This window comes from Ambystoma mexicanum, chromosome 9 (genome assembly GCF_040938575.1).
Source record: "Ambystoma mexicanum isolate Mex_15411 chromosome 9, UKY_AmexF1_1, whole genome shotgun sequence".
NCBI lineage: Eukaryota > Metazoa > Chordata > Amphibia > Caudata > Ambystomatidae > Ambystoma > Ambystoma mexicanum.
This window is the reverse complement of record NC_090931.1, coordinates 922,945,508-922,962,861: the sequence shown is the minus strand read 5'-3', so window position 1 is coordinate 922,962,861 and position 17,354 is coordinate 922,945,508. Positions and strand designations below refer to the sequence as shown.

The 17,354-nt window shown below is 45.5% G+C and overlaps 1 protein-coding gene across 1 annotated transcript in view; it reads right to left on the bottom strand.

The window, feature by feature from the left end:
• Positions 1-238: 238 nt before the first annotated feature.
• FKBP7 (FKBP prolyl isomerase 7) overlaps positions 239-17,354 on the bottom strand; it is a 137,783-nt gene continuing 120,667 nt past the window's right edge. Inside the window, exon 4 of the mRNA XM_069616105.1 lies at positions 239-520. Coding sequence (XP_069472206.1) covers positions 359-520 — 162 coding nt within the window. The 3' untranslated portion in view covers positions 239-358. The remainder of the gene's footprint in view (positions 521-17,354) is intronic.

Genomic DNA, 17,354 nt, shown 5'->3' with positions numbered 1-17,354 from the left:
CAAACTCCCTCAGCCTGCACCGGCTCATTCCCTGGAGCGCAGGGCCGAAGAGAACTGGGGTCGGTCTTGCTCCTCCCTCACTCCCATTTGCATGGCGATTTTTGCCTTTGCTGTTTGGAATTTACCATTGCAATATGGGTAGAGGGTAACCAGAGGAGTAGAAATACCACTGAGCCTTTTCAAAATGTCCTTTTTTTGATCAACTGTAATACCTTACAATTAACAAACAGACATAGGATATTTTCAATAGTTTTATAAATAAAATGAATCACAAAAAATGAAAATCACTGAGTAGTTCTCAAGATTCTTTAAATTTGAAATGCAGAAGAGGAGACTTTTACAAACAGGGATTCATTTATTATAATTCATCGTGTTGATAGACATTGTACTCCCCGGCGGAAATGAAACCGTCTCCATCACGGTCATTCTTTAGAAAGATATCCTTTATAATCCTCTCATGGACGGATTGGTCTTGTGGTTTTCCATCCCTCAGAAATTCTTCTGTCAGGTAATTATTTAACTGTAAATAAAAATTGTCAAATATTATTTGGTGAGAACTTTATCTGAACATGCTCTCTCTAATGGAACAATGGATTATATCTGGGACTGTATACAAAAATACGCCACCCACCAAAGAACTTAAGAGCCCAAATGCAGATATATTAAACTATTTCAACAATTGTCCAATGTTATGCTATTTAGTGATACCATATACCCAAGCAGAAATCACATGATAATTTATGCAACACTGAGTGCTGGATTGCATATATCTTTTTGGTCAATGAAAAATTGCGATATTATGAATATGGAATATTGCTGCTTATTGGTGTCTTTTTGAATGTGTTTATTTTATCTGCTAATTTCTTTTCTAATTTATGTCTGTGTGACAAGTTAATTTGTCACCACCAGAGGGGGGGGCATAGAATTCTAGGTGCCAGGGAATGCCACCTGCTCCATCATGTGGTGGCCTGTGGAAGTGGTATATGGAGGATCCCCCAGAGTTGAACAGTTTAACAACCAATCTGCACTTAACCCATGCCCCTGCCGGACTGGGCGCACTTGTCCCCCTCCCTCGCACTTCCTGTCTGCACACTTGAACGACCTTGAATGTATTAGGCCTAGCAAGTGTGTCTGTCCTTTTCTACCTCTGTCTCCCCTCCCTAGCTTGGTTGTGCCTGAAATACTTGTGCATAGGCACATTAGTGATGACCAACCACCAATCATTCTGAACGTTCTCTGTATATCCTTTTCCCTTGCTCCCCTTCTTTCCCAACTCTTTGTCATGCACTTGCACTTGACAGTAGTTTATTGACTGTATGCTCTTTTCCTTCTATCCCTCCCACCCCCTTCTCTCATTCCTTCCTTTCATGCACTTGCACTAGCAGAAATGCCTCGCCTAGTATGCTAGTTATTTTGTTTGCGCATTTGGAATCTTCAAACCCTGAGAATAATGACTATATTCCCTTGTTCCCTTCCCGCCTTGAAGGTCTTTGAAGCACTTCACTTGTGTATAAGCGCTTTACAAGTAAGCCATTACAATTACAAGTTACCTCAGGGCCACATGTTTGCCAGAGAGAAATCTGCTTTATGAATTGGAACAACAAGGCTACATCGTTATTTCCAGAGCCTAGGCAGGTGTCTCAATCTCAGAACAAATGAACCCCATAAGCAGTGTTTTACGTGTCCGACAGTAGAGATGTTTCAGATTTACGGACACCTGGCATGCGTCCATGCACAGAGCTGCACAGACAGATCAGTGTAAACCGTGTTCATCAGCTACAGCATCCTGGGTTGAGTTGCATCCCCTTCCTGTAAGCCATTATCTAATCCCAGCTGAGAACCTGCTAGGATATCCCTCCAGGTTGAGAGATCAATTGACCCAGGTGGTGAACATCTACTGCTTAGGAGTGAGGACTGTGGCTTTTGAAGTGGGGAGCATTTTTGGCAATGCTCAAAGCCCAAAGCTGAGCAGGCCCTGCTGTGTTATGCTATAATTTATTTTCTTTCCTATCTTTTACACTCTAGAATAAACCTGTGAAGATCACTACATATATACATATATATATAGGTGTGTGTTCTGTAGCTCCCTGTAGGGGACATCTGTTTCTAATATGGATATGTTTGTGAATGTACAATCTAACTCGCCATGCATGAGATAGATTTTGAGAGTGCCCGGGCATACCACTTGGGATGCAAGACACTTTACTCAAATTTGGAAAAGGAACTAGCAAATGTTCTGGAAAAGAGATCTGTGCAAAACGTTGAGTGAGCAAAATATGAGCAGCCAAATAAAGCTGAAGTACAATATAGCACAATTTAACAACAACCAAACTTTTGCAACTGAGAAAAATGTAATATTCTTGAGACAAAGGCATTTGACTATAAATTGAATTCCTACTTCTGCTGCTTCTCGTTATGGATTTGCACAGTTCATTCACAATTTCTTTTTTGTGGAGTTTCACACCTATTGCATTTCTGTTTCTGCCTTGAGTGTGGCAGCACTGCTAAAATAAGCATGAGCAAAGCCAACCGTTTTAGATACTCTAAAAGCTGACATGTTTCCCCCTTCAGATATATTTAGCGTTAAAACATTTATATATAACAATTTTCTACAAATGATACCAGTGCAGTTTGAACATATTTCAAACCCCTCCCCCCATTCATCTGATGTCACCCCAGCTGGGGAGAAGATGTGCAAGCAGCTAGTTCACAGAAGAACAAGTTACTTACCCCTGATAACGTTCTTTCGACTAGATGTTCCTGCCATGTATTCCTCATCTTATGATATCTTCGTTTCCGGCTTCAACTGCTTTGGAAAAATGTTTCTTCTTGGCAGAGGTCACTGTGCGTCGAGACAGTCGACCCACTGTCCCTCAAGGGCCTCCATCTCGGTTGACGTCATCGTCAAGTTCAATTATCACACGTAGCGCCCGTTGGCTTCAGTTCTGTTTTTTTGCCACCCATATGCAGAATTACCGCCATTGACAAGTGCCTTTTATTATCAGGCCTTGAAAGAGCGTAAAGTCCAAAGCTCGGAAACTTTACAGTGGACTAGGTTGGGAGGGCGATAAATTTAGTTTAGTTTTAGTTTATTTGCTTATATAGCGCGCCGCACCCGGAGGTATCTGGGCGCTTTTACATGGATATACAACAATGGTTACAAAACAACAAGGACAATGAGGTAGGATTACAAGGATAGGTGCAACGAGAAGTGGCAGGCACAGTGCAATACAGAAACCAGGTGTTGGACTTGTGTTACTGGCACAGATCAAGTCATAAGATTAAAACAAGATCATTAAGATTCAGACATAGGTAATATTCTTATCCAATGCACGTGGTGTTCTAGCTAAGCAGGCAGATACCAGGATAGGTGTAGAGAAAGGAGGCGAGAAAGTCCAGTGTAGAGCACAGATCTTTGACTTGTGAGACTAATCAAGTTGCAAGTTCATTGGGGACATATACAGGGTTCATATCATAGCTGGAACAGTATTGAGGTGGAACCCTCAAGGGGTCGCCTGTTGATACATATCTAGGCTAAGGGCAGATTCTGGTTTCATGGTTCATTCAGTTGTGGCATTTAATTAGACTGGGAGAAACGCCATGACTTTACCTTATTCCGGAAGGGTAGGAACAAAGGTTCTGTCCTTAGGGCCGGGGGCAAGGTATTCCAAGGCTTGGCTGCTAGCACTGGGAAACTAGTTCCTCCGGCTTTAGTCAGTTTGGATTTAGGGATGTTGAGGCAGTGGGTCTAGTGGATTCCTTTCTGGAGAATTTGTCGATCAGGTACTTAGGGGCTGAGTTATTTAGGAACTTGTGGGGGATCATTAGGGTTCTGAAGGTGCTCCTGTCTTGAATAGGGAGCCAGTTAGTATTCCGTTGGATTTGTGAGAGAGGGTTGGAATGAGGAATGTTTAAGGCTGTTCTGAGGGCGTTCTTTTGCAATACTTGTAACTTGTGAAGGTTTCTCTGGCTGGTGCCAAGGTATAAAGGATTGCAATTGTCCAGTTTGGAAAGTATAAGGGCTCTTGCCAGGGTGATACATCTACTGATGTACAGGAATGGTCTACATTCATTTATTAATTTGGATGTGTAGGCTGTTGAAGATGATGTGGCATTAAATTGTCTGTGGAGTGATAGGGAAGGGTCCAAGTAGAAACCTAGAGTTTTGGATTCCTTATCGACTTTGATGTTGTTCCTGTCGATATTGAAGGAGGAGTATTGGGGACCTAGTTTATTGATTCTTAGCTTAGAAACAATGAGCAGAAGCTTGGTCTTGTGGTCATTCAGACATAGCCCGTGCTTAGCCATCCAAGCTTGGAATTTACTGTAGATTTCATTTAGGAGTATTGGGTCTGAGTGGTAGGAACCTGGAAGTGTGATGAGAATTTGCGTATCATCTGTGTAATTAGTGTAAGATACGCCAACGTCATCTAGGTGGTCAAACAGGATCTTTATGAAAATGTTATAAAGGGTGAGGGAAACACATGAACCTTGCGGGACTCAACATGTGATTGGAGACGGTTCTGCATAAGCATTTGGGGAAAAAGCCCTCATAGATCTGTCAGAGAGGAAGGAATTGACCCAAGCTGCGACTTTGGTGGAGAAAGAGGCAGCTGTGGTGAGATGATTGGTTAATATATTGTGGTCGACTAAGTCGAAAGCAGCTGACAGGTCAAGTAGGAGGAGCAGGGCCGGCTTTCCATTGTCTCTCGCCTCATCCATTTGGATTTTTAAATCTAAGAGGGCTGTCTCGGTTCTGTGTCTGGGTCTGAACCCAGATTGCCAGAGGCCTAGACGATTATTGGCTTCGAGATGGTTTTGTATCTGAATGTAGGCTGCTTTATCTAGTATTTTTAGAAGAAAAGGCACTGTGGTGATCAGTCTGAAATTGGTGGGAATATTCGGGTGGAGGTTAGGCTTTTTGATGAGGAGCATGACCCAGGCATCTTTGAGATTTTTGGGGATGGTGCAAGAGGCAAATGAGGAGTTGATAAAGGAAGTGATAAAAGGGGCACCTTCTTTGGCTCCCTCTGTCATAATTGAGAAAGGGCAAATATCTCCTTGGCACCTGGACGGCATAAGGCTTGCAATGATGGATTCTACCTCTTTCAATGTGACTGGGGTAAAATCAAAGAGATTGACGTGACTGGGAGTCGTGTGGTTGTGAGAGCTGTGTTTGGGCGGTGATGCAACTAGGTCACTAGGTTTCACCATGGCAGCCAGACAAGTTCTTTTTGCTTCAATTTTGGCTTGTAGTAATGCAATTTTGTCCAATAAGGCCTTCTGAATGTTGGCACACCAGAGGGCGTCTATTGCATGAGTCTGGCGGGGAGATAGGTGACTCCAGCTCTTTAAGGATAGTGAAGAACTCCTTGGTAATGTATTTGGCATTGTGGATTCTGTTATTGAAGCTCTCACCTTTCGTTTTCCAGTTTTATAGACATCAGGGACAATGGTGAAATTTTACTTGCTCGGAGCCGACAGGTTTTTTTTCAAGGTCGCTTCTGCACCTCTTTTGATTTTACGCAAAGACCTCAGCTGGGAGGTGAACCATTTGTTAAGATGTGCAAGTGTTTGGCTTTCCTAAGTTTAAGTGGGGCTAGTTGGTCAAGGGCATTGAGTAGATTCTGATTCTAATTTCCACTAGTTTGGATGGGTCTGGCTTGGTGACCTTCCGTTGGTTAGTGATGGTTGAATTAGGGGGAGTATGCTCTCTAGAGGGATTAGACAGTTATTTCTGGTTAAGGCTGCGAAGGGCTTGGTGATCCTTGAGGATAGGTTGTCTAAGGTCATGTATCTGGAAGGAGATGACATTATGGTCTGACCAAGCACACAGAGAGTTTGAGAGAATGTTTGTATTACAGTTTAAATCTGCTACCCAGTCTAGGGTTCTGCCTTTGCAGTGTGTTGGATCTGAGATATGCAGTGAAGAGCCTAGTTCTGTGATAGCATTTTCTAAGGCTAGGGCGTTAGTGTCTAGATTATCATGGAGGCCTAAATTCATATTGCACAAAAGCATAATTTGGGAGCACAGTTTGGTGTTCTGAGAGAGAAGGCAGGTGATGTCTTCTTCGAAGGAGGAAATCAGGCCAGGTGGTCTGTACAGAATATGGATAAGAAGTGTACGCGCAGATGAGAGAGGAGTTTAACGGAGAAGGGTTCTCCAGAGGGGAAGAGGAAACTGTCACATTCTCAGATGCCCAGAGTATTTTTGACAATGCTAGCAACTCCACCCCCTCTGCTCGTGGTTCTGTCAGCTCTGATGATACCAAAGTATTCCGGGACTGCTAGCATGAGGAAAGGCCCTGCTTCTGGATGTAGCCACGTTTCTGTGACTGCTAAGAAGTCTAATTTGTTGGAAATTATAAGGTCTGCTATATCTATAGTATATGCAATTAAAGATCTGGCATTGATAAGGGCCCCTTTAACATGCAGAACTTCCGGCCGTGGCCGTGATAAAGGGTGCTAGGCGAGGATGTTTGTGGTAATTTAGGAATGTGTGTGTAAGAACAGCCAGTATTGATGTGTATGGAGTTGGGCCGGGGGATCTTGTAGTGTGTAGGGCTTTTTGTAGTGATACGGGAGGAGCTCATTCCTGAAGGTGGTGGAACAGGGTAGATTCAGAATAGGCTTAGGGGCAGTGTGCACTGGCCAGTGGAACGTCGAGGAAGAGTGAAGGTTACTCTTAAGGTCTATGGTAATTAGCGGATACGCTGTTCTAGACAGGTGCAAGAGAGTTTTTTTTTGCATGCATTAGTGTTGAGCAGCGGTAACAAAATCGCCATGGTGTAAAGGACACCCCGCACATTCGCCATAGGTGTATGGTACGAACTAGCTAGTCGACCGGAGCAGGAGGTCGGGCGTACATGTAGAGGAGAATGAGCTAGGGATTCGTCCAAGCAAATGAGTCTGGCCGGTCTGTATACGCGTATATGATATTGCAGGCCAAATACAGGCTAGCAAATATACATCCGTGAGTATCTCAAGCTGTGAACAACTAGGAATACTTGGGAGGAACATCCAGTCGAAAGAACGTTACCAGGGGTAAGTAACTAGTTCTTCAAATGGATTGTGTCTGCCCACGTATTCCTCATCTTATGATAGACTCACAAAGCGGTATTAAGTTCTTTGGAGGAGGGAGTATGAATTTGAGGGGTTAATGTTTGTCAAGAATGAAACATTGAACTGCCTTCCCACATCTTCCCTCTTTTTTAGTGCTGTCTTGACAATCATTTTTTTGTAAACGTGTGGCTGGTGGACCAGGTAGCTGCCTCGCAGATATCACTGATCGGAACTCCCCTCTGAAGGGCAGAGGAAGTTGCCATGCCCCTAGTGGAATGCCCTTAAGCCTCTTAGGGGATCTTTCCCAGCTAGCCTGTAGCACTCCGAAATAGCCAATATGATCCATCTGGATAGAGTTTGTTTGATAAATGACAGACCTAGTTTGTGTCCTGTATAACCAATGAAAAGTTGGTTGTGCTGTCCTAACTTTGCCATTCTTGAAATATAAAATCTTAGAGCGCTCCTTGGATCAAGTCTATGAAATCTTTCCTCTTCCTTATCAGGATGAGGTGGAGGATAGAAGGCTGGAGGCACAATTTTCTGTGCTAAATGGTAATCCGATACAATGTTAGGTAGAAAAGAGGGTTTGACCTTAAGGACAACGTTATCCTTATAAAAGGTGGTAAATGCAGGTCTACGTGATAAGGTCTGCAATTCACTCACCCTGTGGGCTGATGCTATCGCTACTAACAAAATAGTTTTGTAAGTTAGCAACCTTAAAGGGCAGGTATGGAGTGGCTCGAAGGGAGTACACATCAAAAACTTTAAAACCAAATTAAGGTCCCAAATTGGGATTTGGAAAGGTGTAGGATGAAACCCATTTGTGGGATCTTTAAGAAATTGAGTTATTAAGGGTATTTTGAAGTGGGATGCCTCCTCTGATGTGCGCTTGAATATGGAAAGCGCTGTAAGATAACCCTTGACTGTTCCAATATGGGGCCCCAGATTTACCAAATGCAGCAGAAACAATAACACTGTAGGTGTATCGCATTGAAAAGGGTCCACATCTTTCTCCATCCACGAGCTGCAGAACTTGTTCCAGCGGCAGCAGCATAGGGATTTTGTTGCTAGCCTTCTGGCCGAAAGCAAAATCACCATTACATCATCTGGGAAATCCCAATCCTTGTACCTCAGCCTCTCAGAAACCATGCTTGAAGGCGGAGTGTCTTGGAGAACCCAACCCTCCTCTCACGAGACAAGGTCCTCGAAAAAAAAGCAGTTTTTAGAGCAAAATCAAATTTTTTTACCAAAAAAATCACAGCAGCGGCAAATCACCCACAAGAGTTATTTAAAACATTTGCCAATTTTGTCAATCCTAATATAAACACCCCTGCAAAGATTTCATCTGCAAACTATGCCAATGGGCTGAATATGTTTTTAAAGATAACATTTTGAACATCCAAAATAATGTTAGGCGCTGTAGAGAACCAGATTCTATACCTCATTTGGATGCTGTAAATACAAGTAAAGAAACTATCAGAGCGCCGGAGAGTGTAACGACTGAGACAGCTCAGTTTAGCTTTAAACATGTAGTAGAGGATGACATCTGTAGCCTCCTGCTGCAATTAAAACCTACAAACGACTCTCTCTTTCCAATTCCTGCTCTTGTTGCTAAGCGACTCTCTTTAGAACTTACCCCGTTTATGACCAAGTTTGTTAAAACATCATTAACTCAGGGTGTAGTCCCTGATTGTCTGAAACTGTTAGCTGTTTCCCCGTTATTAGAAAGGGCTAGTCTCGACCCGGAGGACTACAACAACTATTGTCCCATTGCTGGCCTTCCTTGGCAGGGAAAAGTGTGGGAAAAGGTGGTCACAAGCCAGTTTCAGAAATATATTGAAGATAATGGTCTTCTCCACCCGCTGCAGTCCGGCTTTCGCCCCAAGCATGGGACTGAGACAGCACTGATAGCGGTATGGGACGAGATGTTGCAGGCAGGGGATGCAGGTAAGCTCTCCCTGCTTGTAATGCTTGACCTATCCGCCGCCTTTGACACTGTGGACCATGGCATGCTGCTAGATCACATTGTGAATGTAGATTATTGTGTCTTGGACTGGTTTACCTCATTCCTTACTGGGCACAAACAATGTGTACAGGTGGTAGGATTCCTATCTGAAATCCTCCTTCAGTGTTGTGGCGTTCCACAGGGATCGGCACTTTCCCCTCTCCTAAACAATATTTACCTCTGCTCACTAATGGATATTTTGGAGAAATGCCACCATAGATTCCACTCATACACTGAGGACACACAGTTGCACATCAGGCTTGATGATGTGGAAGACGCCCTTGTCTTGGTGGGCAAGTGCTTGGGGGAAATTGGGCTTTGGATGGTAAAAGATTGGTTGCAACTTAACCCCAAAAAAACAGAGGTTATTTTATTTGGACCCAAACACCTGCTTTAAGGGAAAAGCAGCCCTCCACCACCTCATTTCCTGGGGTCTAGTCTCAAATACGCTACCAAGGTTAAAAATCTCAGCTGTGTTTGGCAGAGTGACCTGGGTTGCAGTGGCCAAGTCTTCGCTAAGGTAAAGTCAGTTTTTTATAATATTCGTCTTCTTCAATAGGCACTCCCCTATGTACCTGACACCGACGTGCTTCAGTGGTGGGAGCTCTGATCAATTCTAAACTAGATTATTGTAATGGACTTTTGGCTAGAGCCCCAGCCAAACAGATTTATCGCTTACAAAAGATTCAAAATGCTGGAGTAAGATTGGTATTTGGTGTATCTAAAAACACCTCAACTTCAGGCGTCCATGGCTCTCTACATTGGTTAGCGGTAGAGGAACGCATAACATTCAAAATAGGGTGTTTGGTGATCAAATGCCTTAATGGGTTGGCACCAATCTATCTAACAAACAAACTGAAGCGTTATTATCCCACCCGGCCTTTAAGGTCGGAAGATCAATGTCTGCTTACCATTCCCCTGGATGAACTGTGTCTCCAGAGGAGATTTCAGTTTTTCAGCTGCCAGACCAAGATAGTGGAATAACATTCCACTGAAATTAAGAAGGGCAAACTCCCTATCGACTTTTCAAGCAGGTCTAAAGACCTTTTTATTTAAATAGTTGTTGCTCTCACTTGTTCCTTTGGTGAATTTCATTGCCATTAATAGATATTTGGCTGAATTTTTCTACGCTACTTAGCCTATTGTTCCACCTGCGCCAGGATTCGATTAAGTTTGTTTTGTGCGCATTATAAATAATTCAAAATTCAAATTCTTTGTGGAACACATATTGGAGGGCAGATGGACATTTCAAGAAGGTCCAGGTGCCACGTCCTCCTGGCCCAATCCGGGGCAATAAGGATCATGGGCTTCCCGAACTTTCTCAACCTCCTGATGACTAGAGGAATGACGGGGACTGGAGGAAACGCATACAGGAGTGGAAACTCCCAGTCCACTACAAACACATCTCCTATAGCTCCTCTTGGGGGAAGTTCCCTGGAGCAGAACTGTTTTCACTTCCAGTTGACACTGGTCGTGAACATGTCCACTTGATGGGTTCCCCAAAACGTGAAGATCTCTTGAAGGACTTCCTGAGCTAGTTCCCACTTGTGGGAAACAGTGCTCTGCCTGATCAGAGCGTCCACTGCTTTGTTCTCTACCTCGGCTAGGTGAACTGTCGATAGGGAGATTCCTTCTTGAATTTTGCCCAGAACCAGAGCTCTCTGCACAGTGGTAGTGACCCTAGACCTCCTCTCTTGTTGAGGTAGTACAGGGCCACTGTGTTGTCCGTCATTATCAGGACATTCTTTCCTGGTACAGAGGGCAGAAAGGCCTTCAGTGCCAGTCTGATTGCCCTCAACTCCAAAAGTCTAGACTCAATGGAGACCAGCGACCACTGATTGTCATATTGTTGGTATGTGCTCCCCGCCCCGTGAGTGAGGCGTGCGTTATCTCCGGCCATGGTTGCCAAAAAGGTTCTCCCTTCAGAATGTGGTCCTCGCAGGCATACCACAGAAGATCCTGAGCGACCCTGTTCGGAACCTGAAGTAGATCTGACGTCCTGCCTGAGAATTGAGACCACTGTGCCATGAGAGCCCATTGAAGGGATCTCATTCTCAGGCGAATATCTGGCACCAGGAAAATGAAGGATGCCATGGGGCCGAGCAAGCTCAAAAAGTCGAAGGCCGGAAGACGCTGGGCATTTTGGAATTTGGTTACCATCTGCAGAAGGTGTGGAGCCCTCACCTCTGGTAGTGAGGCTTTCCCCATGGATGCATCCAGGACTGCGCCAATGAACTGGTGTCCTTGAGATGGTATCATGTGGGACTTCTTGTAATTGAGGGAGAAGCCCAGTCTGTGAAGGGCGTGCCAGGTTACGCTGAGATGTTCCAGGGCTTGTTGGGGTGAACGTGCCCTGATCAACCCATCATCCAGGTAGGGGTAGACGTGAATCCCCCTTCTCCTGAGATTCGCTGCCACCACTGCCATCAGCTTTGTGAAAACCCTCAGGCCTCCGGTCCGCCCGAATGGCAGAACTCGAAACTGATAATGAGAACCGCCAACAGAGAACCTCAGGTACTTCCTGTGCTTGTGATGGATTGCCACATGAAAGTAAGCACCTTGAAGCCCTGAAGAATCTGAGAAAGTGTGACCATCTTGAACTTCTCCTTCCTGAGGAACTTGTTCAAGTATCTCAAGTCCAAGATAGGTCTCAGTCCTCCGTCCATCTTGAGGATTAGGACATGGGGAGAATACCATCCTTTGTTCCTTTGCATGACAGGTAATGGTTCTACAGCACCTTTCTCTAGCAGGGTCAACATTTCCTGCAACAGGAATGGATCTGGAACATTTCGCGAATGGCTTCCAGGTGGATGATCCTGAGGTCTCTCTGTGAAGGGGAGGCAGTAACCTTGGGCTACTGTTCCCAGTGCCCAGGCATCTGAAGTAATACCTTGCCATTCTTTCAGATGCTGTGACAGCGTACCTCCCACCGGGGTGTCGTGAGTGAAGACCTCAGAGAAGTTTTGAGGCACTGAAGCAGCGGCTGATGATAAAGACACTGCTGCTTGGGTGGGCTTTGCACTTCTCCCTCGTCCACCATGAGGGAATCTTCTTTGACCCCTGTGACCAGCCTGTCCTCTCGCTCTTCCAACTGAGGAATAGTAGCGAAAGGACCTACTCCTTCATGATGATCCGCTGGGGTGAAAAGAATGTGGCTGCCTGATAGCAGCACCTAGTGACTTGGCTGTCGCCTTTGAGGTCTGCAGCTTCTCAAGGCTTTCGTCAGTCTTATTACCAAATGTAACGCTCACCTGGCTCCCATGGAGGCGCTGGTCTGGTCTGGGTTGCTGTGGCCTCTTCAAGCGTGATGCGCAGAATTCGGACCACCGATTAAACAGGACCCTCAAATCTTGCTTGTCTGGCCCATAGGAATATCCTTCTGCAGATGAGAAAGGGGATTAACTGTCTGCTGAATAGTGTGCTTGCTCCCCCCTTCCCCCCTTCGTTCTCCTCTGACTTCCTCCAAAACCCCCCGGTTTAAGCTCACCTTATGGTTTGGAAGGATGAACTCTCCATCCTGCTTCTGGTGCAGGGGCGCGCGTTCGTCCAGTTACTTCACTGGTTTTCAGAATGGCGCTGGCAAATCCACTTGACTTTTCTGAGCGATACACCGTAAGTATGAAGATGCTAAAGTTCAAGTGTGAGCCTCCTTTTATGTTGTTTCTACTAAGCTGTGATCTGTCCTTTATTTCAGGTGCAGAACCAAGGCGATGCGTTGAGGGGTTAAATTGTCGGTGGTAAAATCAGGTGAGTTAGTGATGAGGGCGACCCCTCTAAATGTCTTTATAATTCCCCAGTAATGTCTTTTGTCCTTTCCCCATAGGGGCCGGGGTGCGGTACCTGCCAAAGATGCGGCGCCGACCCGAGATGTGGAATGGTTCACCAAGAAAAGCCGGTAAGTAATATGGCTGAAAATTCGGCCTTCCTCTTGTGTTCCCTTGCTCACCTTTTGTCTCTTCTTCTCTCCCCTAGGTGTAGAGATGTGGCGACTGGTGCTGAGAGCCGCGATGGAGCCGGGCGGCGTCTCGGGAACAGGTGAGTGAAGCGCGGCGCTGCAGCGAGCAACGCGGTGCTTTTAAATGGAAGTCCTCCTTCAGGAATGCTGGTGTGAAGATTCCGGATGCAGGTAAGAAGGTTGAATAAGTTCTTGGTTTTCACCTTTCTCTTGTCTTCTTTCCTTACAGGTGTTCCAGGTTCGAGGCGGGCGTGGCTGGAGTCCAGGTGCAGGAGCTGACACTGTGAACGTTCAGCTGCTAGGTTGCAGAACAACGCAAAGCACGTGTGGCTGTCCGGGCGTGGCTTAAATAGCCTTGGAAGAAGTTCCAGGTGAGTATTCTTCCACAGCCCCACCCAAGTAACAAAATAGTTCCCTCAGAAAAATAGTCCCTCCTAAGCCTCATTTGGCTTGGTTCTTCATGCAGCATGGTCTGCATCAGGTGAGTGTGCAGCATGGTCTGCTTCAGGTAAGTGCACCAAACACTTCCCCTTATGAGCCTGGCGCCTATGGTGCCAGGACTGATGTCCAATATGAGCCTGGCGCCAACGGCGCCAGGACAGAGTCCAAAGAGCCCCTATAAAGGGCCGCTGGGCTTTTACCCGGGGGCGTGATGCCTGCTCCCGGGGGTGCTGGGCCTGGCCTGGTACTCTGGGGGTAGGCATCATGACACCAAATAAGTGTGATCCGTCAAAAGGCATGTTGAGGAATCTAGATTGTACATCAGGTGCAAACCCCGACTTCCTCAACCACGCAAATCTGCGTATGACAGTGCTTGTCACCATGGCCCTGTTGACGCGGTCAGCAGTGCCCATACCTGATAGCCTCCTTACCATCTCTTATCAGGTTCAAGAAGCCGTCTCTTTCCTCACCTTCAGGGCTGTGATCAGCCGCCATCACTATGCAGTCCCACAGGGTAAATGTGAATTTTTCAAGTGCACATGTAGAGTTAGCAGACTTTAAAGCCATGCTGCTAGCAGAAAAGACTTGCTTTACCAATGAATCAACAAGTTTATCATCCTTATCAGGGGGTATGGTTGGATACGCAGCTTGCTTAGAGGCGAAAGTAGCTGCTTGCACTACTAGACCTTCCAGAGTCGGATATATTGACAGGTAACCAGGTTAACTACTGGATGTCCTGTATTTTTTGTGAGATTTTTATTTTATTTACTGCAGGGCTGGACTCTGGAGCCTCCCAGTTTGCCACAACCCATTTTTGGGGTGCCACATAAAATGGTAGTATACACTCATATTGAGGACCTTTGTCTAATAAATCTGTAAGGTTGTCTTGCTCAAATGAAGGAGCTGGCCTACTCCATCCTAGGAACTCTACACCTCTGGACATTAGGCTTCTGTATTCTGCATCTTCATGATCAGCCGGATCCAGTTTCCCAAAATCTAGTTCTGGAGAGGTGTCTACCCCACTAGCTGTCTGTAGGGTGTCATGTCCCTAACCCTGGTCTCTTCTGCATTGAAGCATTCAGGGACATTGGTATCTTTATGAATACCAGGGTTATCCAATGGAAGACCACATGGAGGGGTTTCATCTGAAGTGTCATAGCCGTCATATATTGAGGTTAATGATCTACAAAAAACCTTTTTAGGAAGAGGTTTAAAACCCTTTTCTTTTCCCTGACTTTTTTGAGGCAAAGGTGTTAATGAATGCACAGTCGGCATTGATGTTTTTTGGATCAGCGTCGATAGCGCTGACGGTGTCAACGCCTGTGGCATCAATGGTATTGACGCTTTGTCCTTGGACTTGTGCTTGGAGGGACTCGACCCTCGACTCAACTGTTTCTTCGACGATTTCTCATCTTGTCGAGTACTCAAAGACTCTTGAGAAGTCTTAGGCTTATGACCCGGGGCTCGAGGGCGTGCAAGGTTTTGCCTTGGCCTCATGCTTGTCATCGACCTTAAGAAGTGCTAAAACATAATTCCTATTCCTGGGGATTCTAAGGCTACTTTTTAGGACCCTTCACCATTTTACTTTGTTTCCCTTAATTATCATAATTGGATCACTGGCTTATTTTTGGTGGCTGGATGGATGTCTCCTGGAGCCCCCACCACCCTTGCCCCACCATTGCAACCCTTTTTACCTTACTGAAAGTATATGGCATTGGGTAACCCCATAAGACGCCCAGTACAAGGGGTGCCTCTGAGACACCCCATTTTTGCCCTAGGAGGTTTATGTAACCCTACATTGGTTTTATGGAATAGTTTTATTGCAGTTGTATGCATTGGTACTCCAATGTACCTTTTTGAAGCCAATGGGGCTCCAATGTGTTTTTCGGTTTAAACTATAATTTTATTAATTGGTTGGAGACATGGAAAACATTACAGTGAATCACGTGAATGCAAGTTAAATTATTCAACATAAGTAGTCCTGTTTGCACATATCTGGATGGACAACAAAAGAGAAAGACCCCCCAAACCCTGCATATATCACCTTCCCAGGAAAGTCAAACATTACTTGGTCTCCCTAGATCACAGGTAGAGTCTAGCCAAGCTGGGTTTAAATGTTAACGCTGGGTAACTGATCGTAGTCCAATAAGGGAGCCCATATGTTCAGAAATTGGTGAAATTTTCCCTCCTTTGCAGCAGTAACCTTTTCCGCCACCAGTACATCCCATACTTTAATCCACCATAAGGAAAGATCTGGCCCCTCTGCAGATTTCCAGAGGTGGATAATCGTAATGCGTGCGTCCAGCAATCGTTGTGTTAGTAGTTTCGCCCGCTCCCCAGATTTAGGATATTTCTCTTCCTTTGGGACTCCCAAGAGGAGAGTTTCAGCGCAATTCGGAAGTTTGATGCCAGTGATGGATTCTATGATAGCAACAATGCTTTCCCAGAAGGAGTGAATAATTGGTCAATCCCACCACATGTGGAAATATGAACCTTGTGCCCCGCAATTTCGCCAGAAAGTGGGTAGAATTGATGACTGAAAGTGGTGTATCAGTACTGGGGAATAATACCGGCCCAATAGAAGTTTTAAGGTTCATTCGTTGTTGGTTACGCATCTGGAGGAGGAGTGGTTTCTAGCCCAAATATCTAGCCATAATTTATCTTCCAGCGGTGGCCTAAGTCTGTTTCCCAGCGGCTCATGTAAGATGGCGACCAGTTAGCATGTCATTCCTCAGGAGTTTATCCAGTTTGGAGACCCTCCAGGCCGTGGACCGTCCAGGGCAGTTAATTCAATTGGACTCAGAGCTTGTGTAGCATTTTGTCTTGTCTCTGGGTGTGTGATCCAGTGCCGTAGCTAAGCATGTGAGAATCTGTCTGACTCTGAGAGTTGGAATGCAATTTTACATTCCTCAAACGAACGTGGTTGATCCCCTTCGAATAGCTGGATCAGTGTTTGAAGACCTCCTCACGTCCAGTTTCTAAAGGCTTCTGGATGCATGCCAGGGGAAAGTGGGCCCATGCCTCTAGGAATCTTTTTCAGTTTCAGGGCCCCATCCCACAACTTCATGGTAACCTTTGCTGATGGGAGCAAATATGCCATTGTTTTCGTACAGTGTGGGGGATGAAGGGCAAAAAACAAAGGGGGAGAGAGAGTTTCGATTGTTCAGTCTCATCCCATTTCGGTAGGAGAGATAGGGACATCCACGTTAGAAGGTGTGATATTTGTGCAGCCTGCACATATTTGTGTAAGTTAGGCACCCCTAGTCCTCCCAACCGGGTGCCTCCCATCATCACCTTTCTAAGGATCCTAGACTTCTTGCCCCTCCAGATAAATCCCAGGGTCTTATGTTGGAGACGGTCTAATACGTTTTTCAGGATTTCCAGCGGGAGGGACGAACAGAGACAAAGAAGGCGAGGGAATAAGTTCATTTTAACTCCCGTAATGCGACCCATCAATGAAATCTCCTGATTCACCAATTTTTCTAGATCTTTTTCTAGCGTTTTAAAGAGGGGGGCGTTACCTGCAAATAGGTCTTTAGGAAAAGCCATGATCCAAACCCCCAAGTATTCAACAGATTTGGTATCCCATCGGAATGGACAGAGGGATTGAAAGGAGAGGACATCCTGCGGGGACAGTCCCACCCCAATGCCACTTATTTCTCATAATTAATTTTGATAAACCCGCTACTTGACCAAAAGACCGGAGCTCATCAAGGGCTGCTTGGTGTAAGGGCCGAATATTAGTTATTGAGAGTAACACATTGTCACCATAGAGAGATACCTTGTGAGGAGAGCCCCGAACCATAAACCCTTGGATTTCAAGGAACAAGAGGCCAGAGAGAGCAAAACCCTGTCACATTTCAGACGTGAGGGGAACCGGGGATGATTGTT